Raw genomic sequence first — 18,033 nt, forward strand, 5'->3', positions numbered from 1 at the left:
ATGGAAAAATGGTTCCAGAAATTTTTGGAGTCGATTCCAAACTAACGACTGCGTACCCAGCTCCGACTCCGATTTAAAGACATATCTCAAAATTCAGAATTTTTCAAATTTTTCTCCATGTATTAAGTTATGTCGAAGCTTAATAAGTCATGTAAGATAGAACCATTGCTGTGGTCGTTGAGCTATTTTTGTATCACACAACAGTGATTTGTTGGAGCGGCCCGGTGGTGTATGTGATAAACGGCGTCGATTTCACACGACAGGACCGACTATCAAATCCCATCCCACCCGTAGGCAAGGACTGACTATCCGGCTACGTGGTAAAAATAAGTATTGTTACTGCCTGGCCGTTCTTAACACTAGATAGACCGTAAATAAAACAGTGATTTGTCACTGACAGTAGTTGCATAACACAAAAACTGTCACCACATGAGCACACCCAACAGATACTACACTTATTGCTAATGTCAGGTGTGTTTTATGTGCGAAAATGTTCTATTTTCATAAAAATTTCATAATAAAGATAACATGATAAACAGGTACAACATATTTTGGTGTACAAACATGAAGTCTGCTTCGGAGCCGTTAGTTTTGGTGACGGTTCCGCAGGTCCAAACATCCCTACTACACACTAGTTTATGCAGAAGTAACTCGTCCAATTCTTAGCATTTTAAAAAGCAATCCTAATTATTGTTTTTGTCATATGAGGAATTTATTTTTCTTTTGTTGTTTTCTTCATGTTCACATATTATTATAGTAAGCAATCTTCTTTTTTATCCACCTCAGGAGATATTTATCTAACAATGTCTAACACCAAAACATACAATTCATTGATTTATACATTGATTACGTTTTTATATACGAGGGAAGCTTTTTCTTTTCTTGATCTGCAATTTCTGATTTTACTTAACTTAGGTTACCTGTGACAATATAGTCTGAAAGAAAGTCCTGCGTGTGTGAAAGGATACTCGAATGAGATTTGAGACCTAGGCCTGTCTTATAAGACTGACGCCGCTATTAAGCAAACCATTGGGTCATCGTCGGTGGGATGACCTCCCTGATATTACCGAGAAAATACAAGTTAAGGTAAAAATTAATTCGAACGACAGATTAATGTGATTAGGCTACGTATTTTTTTTCTCAAACTCAATTAAAAGCAACAGCTGTTAAAATTCGTTATATTTTTATTTATTATTTTATATTTTGTATAAAAAAGATTTTTAATAAATTAATATTTGCACCACAGTCTCTAGTGCATTTCTTGCGTGGAGTTACAAAATTGAATATAATATCAATACTTCTGTCGACTAGTGTTGACGAGCCGCGCAACGTTTGCACGAGCATGAGGGTCCTCTGTACGCCACAAACGGTAGATTATAAACCTGTCCCATTGAACCCTTGTTGCAGGTTGTCGACGGTTTGCGACTGCTGTACGACAATGCTACTGCCGGTTCGACACTAGCAACTGGAGAAGGATACGGTTTTGCCGCTTCGTACCGGTTGTTGCACACCGAGCACGGTTTCTTCGTCGTCGTATAGACCTGCGTTGTGTATGTAGGCTTCGTAGGTGGATAGGTAGGATGGTGGTAGGGTGGGTAAGTCGTACAGGATTTCACAGGTTCAGCAGCACAACTTACACCGAGGTCGGTAAGGGCAATTTGAGCGCCAGCAGTAATAATACCGGACGTGTAACCATTCTCTCCCAACCCAGCCAGACACTCCTGGTGCGTTTTGTACACCTCGGTACACTTGTCGCACCCAGAATGGCGAATGCGATCACGGCATGCTCTCGTCTCCTTGCTCAGATACCGGTAATCGTTGTACGATGAGTCACGAATGAAGAATCGCGACAAGGAGATGCCGTTTTGTGTGTACAGTCCGGTACGGTGATCGATGCAATGATACAGACAGCGAGTTTCGGGAGAATCCTCAACCTTTCCACTGGCGTACACCTTGAGCAGATCCTCCGGATAGCGCATCATCACCAGACAGTCATATGCGGCCTGGGTAGCTTGCAGCTTCGTCAAACGCACGTACTGTGGGCAGGTGACAAGATTTCCAAACTCCTGGAAGTAGCACTGGAAGGTTTCGTACGCCTGGCAGCAGCTGTTCGGTGACTCGATGGCACCGACGCGCCGTTCCAGACACTCCTTGGTGCGCTTTTCATACTGCTTGTCACCCTGGACCGGCTGGAAGTAGCTTATCATCGAGGGTGCCTGCAATCCGCACGTATTGTTCCACCAGCCCAAATCGACACCGACACAGAACAGCAAACATTTCGTCTCATCATCGGGCGGGAACTCGTTGGCCATGTACTGCACCAACCGTTCCTTTGGGATCTGCAGATACTCGGTACAATCGTGCACCGACTGTAGGAAACTCTTCTCCACGATGACACCCTTGGTGTCGCATTCACCGGCAATCAGGTTCGGTGCCACCAACGTCAACACTACTACACACATTAACTGCTTCATGTTTGCACCCGTTTTGCACCCGTGCACTGGAGAGGTGTTATGATGCTCTGTCACATGACTGTATGGGCTTTTATACGCAGCCGGCTGTTTTGCAGTATACCCGTTCCCGAAAAATGGCACGTTTGCATGGTGGCAGTGTTTTTTTTTCTTGTTCACACTCGCACCTCTTATCAGCTGCAAGTCGAGAAAGTAAAGAAAGCATACAGCAGAGCTGATGTAATATACGTAACTTTACACCTCCAAAAGCACCTGAGAGGTCTTTGCTTTTTTACCTTTACTTGGGGCAGGAAACTAGTCAGAATGCAGCTGATGTCTAAAGAGTCTTTGTTCAAATCTCTTTTGTTCAAAAGAAACATTATACCAGACTTGATAAATCTGATCGTTCGCACAAGGAACACTAAAGATCACCAAAAAACGCACACTCATACGTCTAGACATTTTGGTTTGTTTTGGTTCCAGATATAAAACAAGAGTGGCATAAGCGACTAAGAGAGATACTTTTGTGGCGGTTTAAAAATAAACGAATCCCGTAACTACCTCGATCATTTCTTTTCTTTAGATAGCGGTTTTATTGAGGATGTCTAGCTTTCTATTTGCCTCAAAAACCGACTCCTCGCCATGATGAATGTCTAAATCAAAGCATAGCCGAAGATCAACGTCTGTGCAAGTGAGAAACTCTGGTGAAACAAACTCCGCTTTGTTGGCATTCTTTTCACACCTCTCTGTACATGTTGTCCGTGTCGGGACACCTAAAGGCAAACATTGCATTAGAATGGGGACACATTTTGCACTAGACGTCCAATGCTTGGTATTGTACATACGCATCATCTGTTGGATGCATCCCATCCGTACGTCGGGATGGGATGAAGAAAAAAAACCCTGAAGACGTTGCCCCCGAAGTAGGCCAAGAACTTGTCTGAGTGGTGCGAAGATTTTGTCATGATAGATGATGAACGGTGATGCGAACTGACGGAGGACAAACTAAATTTAGCCACCCGCTTGACGCTTTCCCTTTCCGCCGCAGGATGATTTGCTTGAAACGGAAACCAAGACATTGGATGTGATCTTTGGAATGTGTTATTTTCTTTTCTTTTCCCACCTTTTTTTGTTGTTGTTGGTCTGGATGCTACGTTTGATGCACAACGAAACCATCTACACATGGGCACAAAAGATCCGGACGTATGTGGAAGCTGTGAAAATATGATTTAGTGTTATAATTCACTGTAGACAAACTTCAAACAAATCATAAGGAAGAGTACTGGCTTTATTCTTTTTAAGCGCACAATAATTTATGTACTTGCTAGTTGATCTTTTCTCGGGGAAAAAATATGTTCCTTTTTCTTTTTTAATTACTGTAAAGATGATTCTTACTTATAACCCATTATGAATCAAAATTAATGTCACGTGAGAATAATTTATTTCGATTTTAGAACATCAAACGCACCTTTGGCATAAGACTCATCTCAGTATGAGTCTTCTGGGAAGTAAGCGGAGTCTACTTTTTTGTCCGCTTTCATTACCTTGATGTGAACGACTCAGGTGCAAGTTGAGGTTATTCTGCAGATATTTACTGGGTATTATTATTGATCACATACTCGGTGAAGGTAAAACTCTCAATGTCCTTAACTGTCATCAAACGTCTTCGCTAGAGATGTTCCTGTATGTCTTCTCCTCAACTTGTTGTCGTAGAGGAGTATTCAGTTCCTATCTGTCTTCTCTTCAATTTCTTGTCAGAGAGGAGAATTCGAGATACAGAGGTAAAACATGTCGGAGATCATCTTCTATAAATTGATCAAGAGATCATGAACCTGTCTTAGGTCTTCTATGTGGCAGATGTTTTCGATAGGATTTAGAAGATTAATCGGGCAAGAAGGAACATGATGGTGACGCATTGTTCTTGAACTCGAACTGCTGGAGAAGTCCAATCAACCGCTCACGGTCGAGCTCTGTCGTCAGCTAATTCATTATCCCATTATTAACGCTATCACTATATCTCAGTGTGGACTTATCACGCATCCCCTGTCCATGTTGTCGACCTAAAAGCATTATTCCGATTGGATCGTCTGGTGCAATTCTAATGATATGGTCAGAACATTGGAACTTTTGCGTCTAATTCCTTGTACGACCGTGAGTTCTTCATTATAGAGGTTCCTTCATTGTCCTTCCACACATATGGGGCCAAAAACGGAGGTTTTAATCAGCCAGACAAAAAACTCTCAAACACCTGAAGCAGGTTTACTGTACGTGTTAATTTTAATTACATTACTAGAAATTTCAGACTCAAAAACACACGCCGAAAACTAACCCATTTGAATAGATTATCACTAACAGACGAACTTCATTCCATGTCATATGATACCCATCGCGTATAATGTAAGAGTAATCACAAAATGAATGGAACGACTACGTGCCGTTGTAAAATCACTATCTGTCTGTGGTAATGGGAGACGAAACTTCAATCGAATATCTTCCCTCTCGGCGACTCGTCGTCTAACAAACCAAAGAGGTACGAATTCAGCATTTAAGGTACAGATAATGAGTCAAGTTTAGTGCTTAGTTTGCTTAAACAAAGCTACACATTACCCAAATAGAACAACTTACAAAGAAAGTTCTTCGTATCCGGTCAGGAGATTAAAATTTATACCAAACTTGCTACTTCAATCTGGAGTTAAGCAATTTCCCTAAATGCATCTGAAGAAACAACCCTTTATAAATGCACACAAATCCTTCAAAATCTTTCGCAAACTTTACTCCCATCCGGCACTAATCTAAATTACAATCAGGTGAGAAAAGTCCACAAAGCTGTTCCGCTTCGCTGGGTTTCCTTCGTTCCAGTGTTTAGCCTTTTGCCGTGAGCTTTTGCAGTCTTGTATAATTGATTCTTGGGCCAGCACACAGCGTGATACCCGGGTTCGGGTAGGGCACAAAATTTGCATAATAAATTTCATTTCCACCTTCCTACCATCCCCTGTGCGATACCTTCCACTTCTGTCTGCTCGATTTAACATGCGTTCGGCCCACGCAAAAAACTTTGCATCTCTGCAGAACTGCAGCACCATCGTTTGTGGTGGAATGCAATGCATGTTTCAAAAAAGAGGCACCGAAGAGATACGTCCGCCTGTCGCCTGCCGCGTTTAATTCATTATCCGTTCATCTGCGCCTGTCATGTTGCTTTTGTTGTTTCGACCTGGTTGAAGCGCTTTCCGATACCTGTACGAGCATATCGTATCTAATCTTTCCGCTTCTCTCTTTATGCGTTCCACAGATATCTTCCGATGTTGCGCCGAGGTTCAGGGATCTTGCAAGGCGGCCTGCGAGAATGTAAGTATCAATCAAAAACCTCTAGCTCCCTCTAGACATGCTCCCTCCATCCCAAAGTTTCTTGTCAAGTTGTCGGCAAACATCGTACGGCAAGCGATCGCACCATGTGAGCGCACGTATGATCGGGCGCGATCATACATTGCGAAGGGAATACTAAAAAAAAACAAGAACAAAAAATGATGGATCGAATGAGTCGCAAGTTGGATCAAGATATCGCGCGTACCGAGCACCTTTCGATAAATGTCTTACTTAGCATCCGTTTTGGGGCGTGTTGGTTAGATGGTGAACATGAACCATGTCTCCAGTGCGGACGGTTTACAGTACGTTCCATCCGTACTGCTGCCCCCAAACCGGTGTCAGGTTTGGGAGTCATTATCGCTGTATAACCATCTGTCAATTTATTAATTTTCCAAATTCAAATCCCATCCCCAATTCGTGCAGACCTTGGTGGTTGGGTTATGTGGAATGCAAATTAATGTGTGCACCATGCTGCGCACTGGTAGCAGCGGCAATTCTGCGGCAAATTGAATAAGCAGGCAGAGTTGGCCGGTTAATAAAAATAAAACGAAATTTTATTCATAAACCCTTAGACGAACGCGGACGCCAACCGAACACTTCCCGGAATTGGATTCCCATGTACTAAAGTATGATTTATGTCGAAGTAGTTTTATTTCTATGCTGTTTGTTTTCTGCTTGTGTTTTGTGTTTTTTGGTGTGACCATGTTTTTTTTTATTTTTGAAGAGTTTAAAGTTTTCTCAGTATTTCAATCCATTCGCCAGGGTGTCGGAGCGTTCCAGCATTGGCGAAGGAATGTTTTGTGTTTCTGTTTTTTTTCTCTTGAAACAATCAATGTGTGTTTTTTGTTTTGTCTTCTCCACGGGTGTCTCTGTTCGATTATCTTGATTTTCGTGCCCTTCCTGTACAATCGATAAACCGACCGACGTGTCGATCCTTCTTCCCAAAAGAGATGTACAGAGGGTCTCAAGCAGTACCACAACAAAATAAATAAATAAATAAGATAATTGAATGCAAAAAATTTTGAGGTTAGATTCACTCATTTGAATATACGGTGATGGCGACGGCATCGGTGGCAATAGACAGTCATCAGTGTTAATGTTTTATGCGATGGTATTTACGATAGTCGAGGGTTTTTATTTGTTCATGCCGCCCATTGCATTGTTTGTGGGTTTTGTTTTATTAATCCAATCGATGACTTTTTTTTTTGACTCAACAACAGCTACGTTTGTTGCCGCTTCGAATACAGTTGACAGCTTTATTGGAATTGTTATTGCATCAATCGCATATTTAAGGCACCCAAATAAGCACCGTAAAGAACGTTTATCAATATGCTATAAAATAAGATTATTGCCTTACGAAATTGCTAAATTCATTCAAATGAGATACCACAGAAGAATAGCATACGGATGATAGGCTTTAGAGCGGCTTTAGAGATGGCGTCAGCGAAGAAATAAAATGGTGGCAATGGCAAATCAAGCCCCTTTGAGGACCTAGGCAGAATCAAGCCCCTACGAGCCCCAGTAATCAATACAAAATGGCTGATCGGGAGGGGGTAATTTACTTGAGCTTTGAGGGAAACTTTTTACTACACTAAACTCACGGCTGCTACAAATTTGTTTCTAGTAAAAGTCTTATTTATATACATACATGTTTATTTCTGATTGAATGTCGTTTACTTACCCGGGTTAACGATAGTTTATACGCAGGACACTTTTTCTTTCATAAACCACAGGAAACCATTTACTTCAGAGCACAAAACTGCTTCTTCGCGGGCTCTTTGCTTTCACACATAGGCAACTTTTCTTCACATACACATTTCAATGGGCTTTGGCACATTTAAAACACCACATACGCATATAATGGCAACAATTTTTAAAACACGAATTAACGCACTAAGCGATAAGCTAATTGGGAAATAGACACCTTTTTTTATCACCAAACAACAACTAAAAACACTTCTTTTTTTCACACACATTTAAAACCACATTTTAAACACTCGCCTACAATGGTCATTGGGAAATAGGACTCACTTTCTATTCACCGAAAAATAACCAACACTAGATTATTTTTTTTTCATGTGCACTATCCACAACAAGCACCGAATTTATTTTTTTTAATAAATTTCAAATTTTATTATCCGGCAACAACACAAATGCACTTAACGCACTAAGCGATAGCGAATAATTTGCAACCTTAGTACACGCATAGTACACGCACTGGTTTGAAAATTTTATTACACTCACACACGTACCGTCCGGCGTAAGCGTACAGCAAACTGCGCTGACCACAATGATAACTTTAATGTTGGATTCCCTGCGCAGGTATAAGAGCGCAAAATGGAACAAATTTCACTAACACACTTTACGCATTGAGGGTATTGAAACCACGCTACGCATACGCTGACACAACCCAAGCCGACGCTTGAAATAATTTGAACATGTGCTAAACAAATTTTCACTGTTTAACATCACATTTAAAACAGGAATTAATGTACAAACCATTCTTTGTATCGCTAAAGAAAGGATTTCACTTTTTGACACCCAAAAACACATTATTATTAAACGTTTTATGCGTACAAAGGAAGGACGCCCGCTGTCCGCACGCACCGATAGCTTGTCATAACTTTAATGTATTGCTGTCCGATCGCTACTGATCACAATTTCTCCTTTTCTCATTAGCATTATCGCTTCTGCTACGTTATCACACCTACACAACTATAATCGGCGAAGCGGCTCACAATTTCTCTCACTCTTTCGCACACACTTTACAGCCTCCTTGAAGCTTCGTAGAAAAAAAATCAGTTCAACCAAAACTATTTGCTCCTCTCGATCAAATCCGTTCTTACATTTATGGCATGGAGAAATCAGGCATTTTAATAGACTTTTTAGTAACCTAAAACACTATTGTTGTGATTAGTTGGAAAACGCTTTAAAGGGACATTGGTTCGATCAAGTAGCAATTAATTAGTTGGAAAAGGGTCCCTTTTCCTATACCACCGTGTTGGTTAGTGTGTTGTGGCTAGAAGAAAGGTTTCTTCTGCTACTAACATTCATACACATTTCCATTGTTCGAGGCGCCCCTGACCGGCAGTTCGGCTACTCCGCCTACCGTAAGAACCGTCAAAGATAACAAGTAAATTTCAATTATCGAACGGATTATTTGACTTATTAAAAAAACTTATTTAAAACACTGTATCATATTAAACTCGTTATAAGAAGTTTGGTTGTATCCTGTTCCAAAAAATTTGTGAGATTTTTTCGACTGACGTTAGTTCTTTTCTCAATGATTCTTTTGGTTTATTGAAGATGTCCTCCTATTTCTGAGAGATACTTTTCAAATTCTAAACTAGACGCGGGTCAGACAAATTTCACAAACCATTGAAAAGTCGAGTTTGAAGGAAGAAATTTGATGTCCCTTTTTTTATCTGAGAATAAAGTTGTAGTTTTGAATATTTATTTTATCATTCATTTACCTTAAAATTTAGCATTTTTCTCATGTATTTCGTTCCGTATTAATCATCAGATCACTTCTAATTCCTCCTTTCCCCTTTGGGCTGGGGATGCCACTTTGTCGGTTCTATAATGTATTTTTATTCAGAAAATTGATAAATTGATGACTTTTAGTCGCGATAAGCTACCGACTTGAGGATGGTTATTTATTGGTTTTAAAAATGTGTGTCCCTTTTGCGGAGTGGCGTATCTTTTTTTTTGCCAATTTCAGGCCACAAACGCAAAACACATCAGCGAAACGTGCGGATGTATAAATTCACCATCTATCGGTTATTCTCCACCTTCGAATGGTTCTCCTATGTGGCAGCAAAAGCTCTGTGGTTACGATTTGTTGCTAGTTTGTTTTTCAGATCGTTTTTTTCTTCTTCTTTCCTTTTCGATAGGTCCAAAGAAAGAATTACCGTCACAGCATCGGCAATAAATTATGAAGCATAATTCCGACCTTCTATTTCTCACCCAAACTTTGTAACAGAAGAGAGCGAAGAAAAAAAATGCGTCGATGCACCTTCGTCTCCATTCGGTGAAGCACGCGGGTTGACATCCTGTCGAGATTAAGATCCATTTTTCCCATGACTTTCAAACTGTGGCGTTGTTTGGGGTGAAACGAATCTCCTTTTTGCCGTTTCTCTCATGCGGCCGCATTCGGTTCCCAATGATCAGATCGGTTTGTTTTTGAATAATTTTGAATTTTAATTAAGTGCCGCTTGGAGTCGGCATCGGTACCGAAGGTAGGAATGAGAACAGTAAAAGGTTGGGCACACAGTTTGCACAATTAGTTAACCTGACGGACGAAAAACCCCGTGAAAGCGAACCGTGAAACTTGATAGCGCAACCACCAGGTTGAAATTTAATTTTAGGTCAACAGGTTCTTTGCTTGATTTTCGAACAAACTTGCCCGTCGTACGGCTGGGACCAAACGAAGAGCACGGTAATTAATACATTTGCCACAGTAAATGATCCTGCTCGGTTTCGGTTTGCACAGCATCGCACATGACCTCTCTCGTACCCACTTCGGCACGTTCTATTTAGAACTTTCTTTCGCGTGCTGCTTGCGTTGGGCGAAACATTAACTGTAACGCACGGTATCATGCCGGGTTGTGTAGATTGATTCATTAGCGGAATCATGATCCGTTTCCTAATCGAAACACAAGCTGCTATGTTTTGTCACCAGTCTGTAATCGTGAAGGACGAAGTTGCCGTAAATTGACCGTGCATCTTGCACGCCTTCGGGATGCGTTGCTCCGTCCGTCCGTACCGGGGAAAGTGAAGTGAAAACGCTCCCGATGACGGTTTAATGGTCCAGCTACCAATTAATTAACACGCATGGTAAAGATGCCGGTGTCCGGTTCGGTTCCAATGAACGGAATGCAATTAGCTGACGTGGAATAGGGAACGGCAAACAGCAACACACCATCACCAGCCGTTGATGGAAAAACCAGTTCGTTCGTCCTTGGATGGATGGTTATTTCGGAGGGAACATTATTAGGGGTTGGTTGTGATATTAATACTTGAAATTTATGATAATGTTGGCGAGGATAATTTTTAAAAACATGTTTCGTAGAATGAAATGCGCTTTAGGAGCTGTTACATATTTCTCTTACGCTTACCACTAGCTGAACAGTTAAGTCTTGCTACGAGAGCACAGTTCGGACGAGATTTAAAACCACGACTTATGGGCAATTAATTCGAAGTCGTTGAATTTAATCCTCCATTCGAAGTTCTATTTTTATTTATGTGTCCTTTGGGAGGATTTGTGAAAACTCCTTCTGCGAGATTGTCTGATGTCTTTTTGGCTCGACATAAAGATGATCTTCATGAGGTATTTCTTCACTATTTGATCGATTACTTCAAACTTCCAGGAAGTAAGAAGAGATCACTCTGTACTTGATCTCCTCATCTATAAGTTTTGGATCCACAATTAGGTGGGAGAGAACTCGTGTGAAGTATTCACAGATGCGACAAAGAATTGAAGATACGCATAGTACAATGTAAAGGTTCTTAATGTTTCAATGCAATTTCGATTGCTTCAACCCAAACTGAAGAAGAATTAAATGTTGGAAATTGATCATAATTTAGTACTTCGAATTATATTTCGAACCACTATCAAAAGAATTAAAAAATAGGACAAAAAACACAGGACTCTAACTAAGAATCATATAACCAGTTCGAAATCTTCACAAACTTGAAATAAATTGACAAACACCATCTCGTAACGAGTTCCTCATCCTCCAAGAAAGATCGGCCTATTCACTTACCGGCCCCTTTCACAAGCTTCACCGGACACAGTAAAACTGACCGATCAGCAATCAAACGCATATTCCACATGCAAAAACAAAATGTACTACATCTCCACAACCTTTTGCCGTATAACGTGGCACAACCTGTGCAAACGTTTATCTGTTTACATGCTTGTGTTTCTTTCACTTTTTTTCACCCCACCTCACGTTTATTTATGTCCCGGCCTCGTTCACTCGACGCATCGAAGGTGAAAATGGCAAAAAGTGTCCACCCAGCGGTGCAATTACTGTTTGCCTTCGGCAAATCGATAAATCAAACCGTTCCCCGCTCACAAACACACATCGCCTCCCCCGGATAGGGACTCTGATCAGAATGCGTCTAGGTTGATATCGACACCGTGCACTACCTTCGTCTACACCGTTATCGTCTTTTCGCGCTAGTTAACGATCGTTCTAGATACTATGCACAGCCTCCTGACTGTTCGCTTGCTGGTACTGCTTTCGCTGGCAACACTGTTTGCCGTACGTGGTGAGTTTGTTGCACTGCGCGACGCATCGACAAGAAATCGGACGTTACTCTGCTGGGCCATAAAACTGTCCCCGACGGCGTACGTCACCGATGCGGACTGTGTTCGGTCATATCGAAAGCACCAAATTGCGATGATTTATGGTGACATTACACCGGCACCGTACGTACGGGAGCGTTTGGGTCGAAAGGTGGCTAGCTTGCGGCAGCAACCTGCCTGCCAACATCGTGTACCTTCGCTTGTGCCGGTCAGTGCTTCAGATGGTAGCAACCGAACCGTGCTTGATCAAACGGTACGAAACTTTATCGCTTCCTACGCCCTGTTGTCGACCGCACCGACGAAGACTTGCCGGGAGTGTCAAGTGTTGGCGATACGAAGGATTCTTCCCTGTCCGGCCACACCCGGTACGGTCGTACTGTACACCAACTGTCTTAAACAGGTGTCGTATGAATTCTAGCGTAAGATACCCTTTGTTTCCAACGCACTTCAATTCGTTCCCCGTTCTCGTACGCCCGTAGATGGAAGCCATCGAAACAGCACTTGCAGTGAAGAGCAAGCAACGGCGGGACACTTGGGTCTGGCAGTTCCGACGAAAGCTCCAAGCAACACTGTACGCGGATCTGGAACGGCAAAGCAGGGAACGGTTGGAGATGCTCAACTTTATGGCCGCAGCAAGACGCTGAACCGGTCGTGTAAAATGTTGCATTACTGCGGCAATAAAAAAAAAACAGCCGCTGCTCGTGTTGCATCCCTTGTTGAGGACGTGCCATTGAAGGCACGTATCGTCCTAAAGCGCGAAAGCAGGTGGTTCTGGAGGGGAGTACAACTTCTACCAAACGAGTGGGTTTTGCGTTTTTATGAGCGACGTACGAAGGAAAGATTAAGTAAATAGACACACAGCTGAATATTGAGTACCTTCCAACTGAATGGACAGTCAAGAATAAATACACACGATAATGGGGATGATGTTTTATTGGACAACTGGCTGGCTAAACTTGCTCTAATCTGCCATGTACTTTCGTTTTGAAGCTTGAAGCTAAATCTACTAGAAACTTGGGCTATTATTCTTGCCACGCTGGAATTCTTGCATCGTCCTGTGCAGAAACTGTTTATAATAAATCACTCTTTCCGCGACGAGACTTCCATTAGCAAATCCGTACGACAGTACACCGACAAGCTTTGCATTCTGCGTGAATATTCCGGCACCTACAAGACCCTGCCAGCGAGACATGCAAGTCATATTAACGCGCCTTTAATCTCCTTATGCCTGAAGCACGTTCGTTACTTACCTCAACCGTTGACAGCTTTTGCGTGACCTTTCGGCTTAGTTTTAGACAGATCTGTCGCTTGCAACTGAACTCTGCGTACTCCTTTTGACACAGCGCACATTTTTGGGTCTCCACGTGTGTGGACACTCGACGCAGAGAGTTGTTAACACCGGCAAGTGTTAGATGATCGTTTGTTTTGCTATCACTGATCGAGGTATTTTGTACTTCGCGCAAACTTTGTCCACATTGCACTTGAATAAGCGCAATGTTGTGGCTCAGGAAGATGTACTTGGGGTGCGATTGACCTCTCGTCACATAACACTGTGTCTTCGATGTCACTTTTGGGGGGAACCGATCACTACCGATTAGCTCAAATTCTCCTTGCGCACGTGCCCTTAAACATGCTGCAGGTGTAATGAAAAATTCTCTTTCAAGCTGAACTGCGTTGCAAACATGACGATCGTGCATTGATAGCGATCGCACTTCGGATATTGACTGTTCCGTTGAAGCCGTCCAAACGATAACTACCAGGATAAACCCACGCATGGCACAATACATCGCCGGGCGTAACTTCCAATTCTCCAGTGCGTAACTAGTGCGTGGGATACTATTTGTGCGATGCATTTATATGCCACCGATCTAACGCGTTGTTGTGCTCTTTTTACTTTCCTTCTCCATTCCGTAGCTGTCGCTGGCACGAATCGCGTCCGAACCAGGCTCACGGGAGGCCAAACTGGTGGACGTGCGCAAGTACTGTCCCCGACAGCAGGTCCCCTTCTGGCAGTGCATGAACGAGACGATGGTAGCCGTCCAGCGGGGTGCAAGCTGGCCGGGACGAATCTGCTGCCCATTGGCGATGTCCGTCAGATGTCAGCACGTGTGTGCTACGGGGTCATCGCGGGAAGATCTCCGGACGGGCTGTCGGGCGAGCGATGAGCAGCAACTGTTCGGATGCTTGAAGCGTCAGGAGGATGGCCATCGGTGCTGCAGCAGTGCCCATACGGCCGAATGTCTCGAAGCGTGCGGTGAAGTGTTCCAGCGCTACCAGACACCGTCGAGAGCCTTGCGCGAACAGGTGCTGACGGCTTGCCGCACCAACAACAGCAACGTGATGCAGTGCATCAAAGGATTCATCGATGTGACCTTCAACCGGAACTTGAAGCGATGTGAGTTATGAACCTACCGCCATCAAAGTTGTCACCAGTCGGCGTTACCTTCTCTTCTTTCTCTTCCGATGCCGCAGATGTCCCATGTTGTGATGCTTCGCCGGAACCGAAATGTCGGCGTGTCTGTCACGAAACGCTCACTGCCGGCGGGTCAGACACGGACCCGTACACGGTGGAGGAAATGATTGATCTACTTCAACACCGGGGCGGATGCGGTGCCCTGATGCCGACGCAACCCCTGTGGAAGTGTTTCCTGGAGGCCGACAAGCAACGGGCCGCCGGTCAGCAGGCCAACTCGAACGAGGTGTCACGTATCAACCAGATCGGTATGGACTCGGCGAAACAGCACTGTTGCCTGAAGGCCGAATCCGTACGGTGCCGGCGCCTCTGCTCCACGACGTACGCAAACGAGTGGACGACGAATTTGGTTGACTTCGAGCAGGAATGCTTGGCGGCACCGGATGAACACGCCCTTCGGCAGTGCATCGACGAAGGTAAGGTGTGTGAGTGGTCACCCGATACGGTGCGTCCTCGCTGTCCCGTCGTACACTGACCCGCACCGACTCCAGCGCGGTTTGGTGTTGTTCGCTGATGCGTGCAAAACTTTCGCATTGCAACTCAGTACCGACGACGATGCACGACACCACGCATCGGATGCCGGTACACGCGTGGTGGCGTCTGTGTTTTTGTGTGTCCTGTTTTATTTGGTTTTGTTTGTTTCCTCAATGAAAATAATATACACTAATGCATGAAAGCAAAACACGACAATGAAATGTGTTTTATTTGTTTAGCCAGATCTAACTGCATGCTTTGTAGGTATTTTTATAGAATCTGAAATTGGGTATCATCGTAACTTGAAATTAAATTTAAAGATTAGCTTTTTTATTTGCCCAACATCTGAGAAGTAGGAGCAGAGCTTTATTACAAACTTTTAACGACTGAAAGCATAATTTAAAATAGATGTGAAGAAAAAGCTCTTCATTACTAAGGAAACTCAGAGGCTACTCAGATCATGACATGTCAAAAGCGCATTAACTGTCAACATGGGCGGGAAATTTAAAAAATAACGGAAACATAAATGTGGACACGCTGGGTGACCTTTTATTGAAGCATGCGCATGAGTGCACCAGAGAGCGAGAGGGCATGCTACCAGATATCATCCAACCTTACACCCACAAAACCCGTGTCCTTGCTCCAATTCTCCCGTTGCAGTCGACGAACCGTGTGAGCTGGGCTGTGATGGGTTATCGTTCTGCAGCAACTTCAACAACCGCCCGACGGAACTGTTCCGCAGCTGTAGGCACCAATCGGATATGGCTGCTCGGGGTGATGTGCAGCAGTGGCGCCAGCAGGGTTTCATCCCATTCCCGGGCAACGTGCATCTACCGATTCGCAACGAGACAGAATGTTCGTACGAGATCTGGAAATCGATCGCCTGTACGCTACAGATCAAACCATGTACCAAGGGTTATCACACGAACCACATCTGCCGGCAGGACTGTCACGAGGTGCTGAAGAACTGTGTCGACTGGGAGCGTATGGAGGGTGGACACACGGTGTCTTCACTGTGTCAACAGCTGGCACCACAGAACAACTCCATGCCCTGTATCTCGATGGGTCGCTTTCAGGCGCACGGCATTGGGTCAGCTGGTATGATGGATGGGGAGCAGCGCATCATTACGGATGTGGCGCTAGTGTCACCTTGCAAGGGCAATCCCTGCAATGCAACGCAGATATGTGTGGCCAATCGGGACGGCACATTCGGCTACCAATGTCTCAATGGTTGTCCACTGGGCGAAGCGTCCTCGTATCTGGTACCGGTTGGAGCGTTCGTGCGCATCCCAGTCTCAGTGACGCAGAAGGGATGTTTGAAGGTGTGCCGCTGTGGTGAGTCGGGACGGATCGAAAAGTGTCAACCGTTACCCTGCATTAGCTACGATTCGTGTACGTTGGCTGGGAAGCGATTTCCCCATCTGACGCACTTCTACGTCGAGTGTAACGTTTGCAGCTGTTTCGCGGAGGAAATTACCTGCACCAAGAGACAGTGTCACGTGCCGGGTCTTACGGTGGATAAGTCCTTTACGAGTTTGCCGTGTAACTGTCCACCGCACTATGTGCCCGTGTGTGGACGCAATGGAAACACCTACCCATCGGCCTGTGTAGCGAAGTGTGCAGGGATCCAGGAGGGAGACATCGAGTTCGGCCCTTGCCGAGCAAGGAATCCGTGCGAACGGATCGACTGTGGACCTCTGTCGGTTTGTCTTCCCAACTGGAACGTTTGTCTGTCCGGGATGCACAAACCCTGTCCACAGTATCGATGCGGTAAGATCACAACTTCCTCAAACAGATCACTTTGAACATTAACTAATCGTTTCCTCTTTCTATCTCTCTCTTTCTTCCTGGCAACCTGCAGTAAATCTCACATCATCGAACTGTTCCACGATCACGGACATCCGTGATACGAACCTGGGCTATCATGCGAACCTCTGCAACATGGCATACGAGCGGGCCAGCTTTGCGTACCGGGAAAAGTATCGTAAAATCTGCGAAACATCTCGCCGACGGAATCAAGTCTGTGGCGTGAATGGTGTCACGTATCGGAGCGAATGTGAAGCGTGGAGCGATTACTCCACCGTCGACTATAACGGGCCGTGTCAGGAGGTGGGCCTCATCAGTCCGACACTCGATGCGCGCTGCTCATCTATCAAGTGTCCCCGGCGAAAGATGGCGAACTGCAGTCCGGTCCTACCGCCCGGTGCCTGCTGTCCGGTGTGTGGAACCGCACTCCGTATCGTGTACTCGCGCAAACAGATCGATCGTGGCCTGTACGCGCTCAAGGGTCAATCGACGGAGTATCTCACGCTAAAGTCTATCCTGCGCTCGTTGGAAGCACTGCTCCAAACGGTCGAATGTCGGCTAAGCGGTCAACTTACGTTCGAGAATGATCTGTACGTGGTGCTGGAAACGCTTAACCGTGCGCCATCCCGTCTGCAGACACAGATTTGTGCCCGGGAAGCGGAACGGCTCGTTACGCTTGTCCGCACGCAAAGCCACCGGATCACGAGTGAGCTTAATCTGAGCGCATTGACAGTGGCGACACTGGTTACCGAATCGAACCGTGCGTTCCACGTGTACAGTAGCGTAATAGTAGTGCTAGGAGTAACGGTGGTAAACTGTCTGGTCAGTACCGGATGGTATCTACGACTGTGAGAAGTGAATTCGCGCGTGCCAAACTAGTGTGTAGTGTGTTGTATGTGTGCGTGCCAATCAAGGGTGTTGGTCATCCAAGGGCACAAATGGCCTGACTGTGATTCTAGCTGTATCTAGGTAGTGGTACGCATTAGACATTAAACTCCCTGATTGATTTGTGGCCAAAGCAAGAAACTGCAGCAATAATTGTCTAGTCTAAGCTTAGCAGAATTCTTATTTAAGGCATTATTTCGTACACGGATGCTATAATGATAAGAAGCGGAAGCATCTTTTTTCCAAACTGAGTGTTTTCTCATTTGCAA

At 44.4% G+C, this 18,033-nt stretch overlaps 3 protein-coding genes across 4 annotated transcripts in view; 2 read left to right on the forward strand and 1 right to left on the reverse strand.

Moving 5' to 3' along the window:
- Positions 1–18,011, forward strand: part of LOC125770773 (reversion-inducing cysteine-rich protein with Kazal motifs) — a 34,949-nt gene extending 16,938 nt beyond the window's left edge. Inside the window, exons 2-6 of the mRNA XM_049440742.1 lie at positions 5,740–5,795; positions 14,041–14,521; positions 14,599–15,015; positions 15,734–16,843; positions 16,935–18,011. Of these exons, the coding sequence (XP_049296699.1) occupies positions 5,740–5,795; positions 14,041–14,521; positions 14,599–15,015; positions 15,734–16,843; positions 16,935–17,731 (2,861 nt within the window). The 3' untranslated portion in view covers positions 17,732–18,011. The remainder of the gene's footprint in view (positions 1–5,739; positions 5,796–14,040; positions 14,522–14,598; positions 15,016–15,733; positions 16,844–16,934) is intronic.
- On the forward strand, positions 12,001–12,984 carry LOC125770777 (uncharacterized). 2 transcript variants are annotated; one of them, XM_049440748.1, is made up of 2 exons: positions 12,001–12,491; positions 12,606–12,984. In XM_049440748.1, exons 1-2 carry the CDS (start codon positions 12,023–12,025, stop codon positions 12,977–12,979), a joined length of 843 nt encoding a protein of 280 aa, XP_049296705.1. In that variant the 5' UTR covers positions 12,001–12,022; the 3' UTR covers positions 12,980–12,984. The 2 variants fall into 2 exon arrangements, with proteins under 2 accessions (XP_049296705.1, XP_049296706.1); XM_049440749.1 differs by having other exon boundaries at positions 12,001–12,526; positions 12,606–12,897.
- LOC125770778 (uncharacterized) lies at positions 13,042–13,994 on the reverse strand. Its single transcript, XM_049440750.1, has 2 exons — positions 13,377–13,994; positions 13,042–13,303 (listed from the first exon to the last, which is right to left on the reverse strand). The coding sequence occupies exons 1-2, from the start codon at positions 13,977–13,979 to the stop codon at positions 13,133–13,135; spliced, it is 774 nt and encodes a 257-aa protein (XP_049296707.1). The 5' UTR covers positions 13,980–13,994; the 3' UTR covers positions 13,042–13,132.
- Positions 18,012–18,033: the final 22 nt, after the last annotated feature.

The sequence above is a fragment of the Anopheles funestus genome, chromosome 3RL (genome assembly GCF_943734845.2).
Source record: "Anopheles funestus chromosome 3RL, idAnoFuneDA-416_04, whole genome shotgun sequence".
Lineage (NCBI taxonomy): Eukaryota > Metazoa > Arthropoda > Insecta > Diptera > Culicidae > Anopheles > Anopheles funestus.

Bases quoted from the DNA above. Each gene is read 5' to 3' on its own strand.
- LOC125770777 (XM_049440748.1), top strand. From the start codon at position 12,023: ATGCACAGCCTCCTGACTGTTCGCTTGCTGGTACTGCTTTCGCTGGCA. The intron at 12,492-12,605 runs GTACGGTCGTAC...GTACGCCCGTAG, and splicing joins TCCCTGTCCGGCCACACCCG to ATGGAAGCCATCGAAACAGC.
- LOC125770778 (XM_049440750.1), bottom strand. From the start codon at position 13,979: ATGCATCGCACAAATAGTATCCCACGCACTAGTTACGCACTGGAGAAT. The intron at 13,304-13,376 runs GTAAGTAACGAA...TCTCGCTGGCAG, and splicing joins AAAAGCTGTCAACGGTTGAG to GGTCTTGTAGGTGCCGGAAT.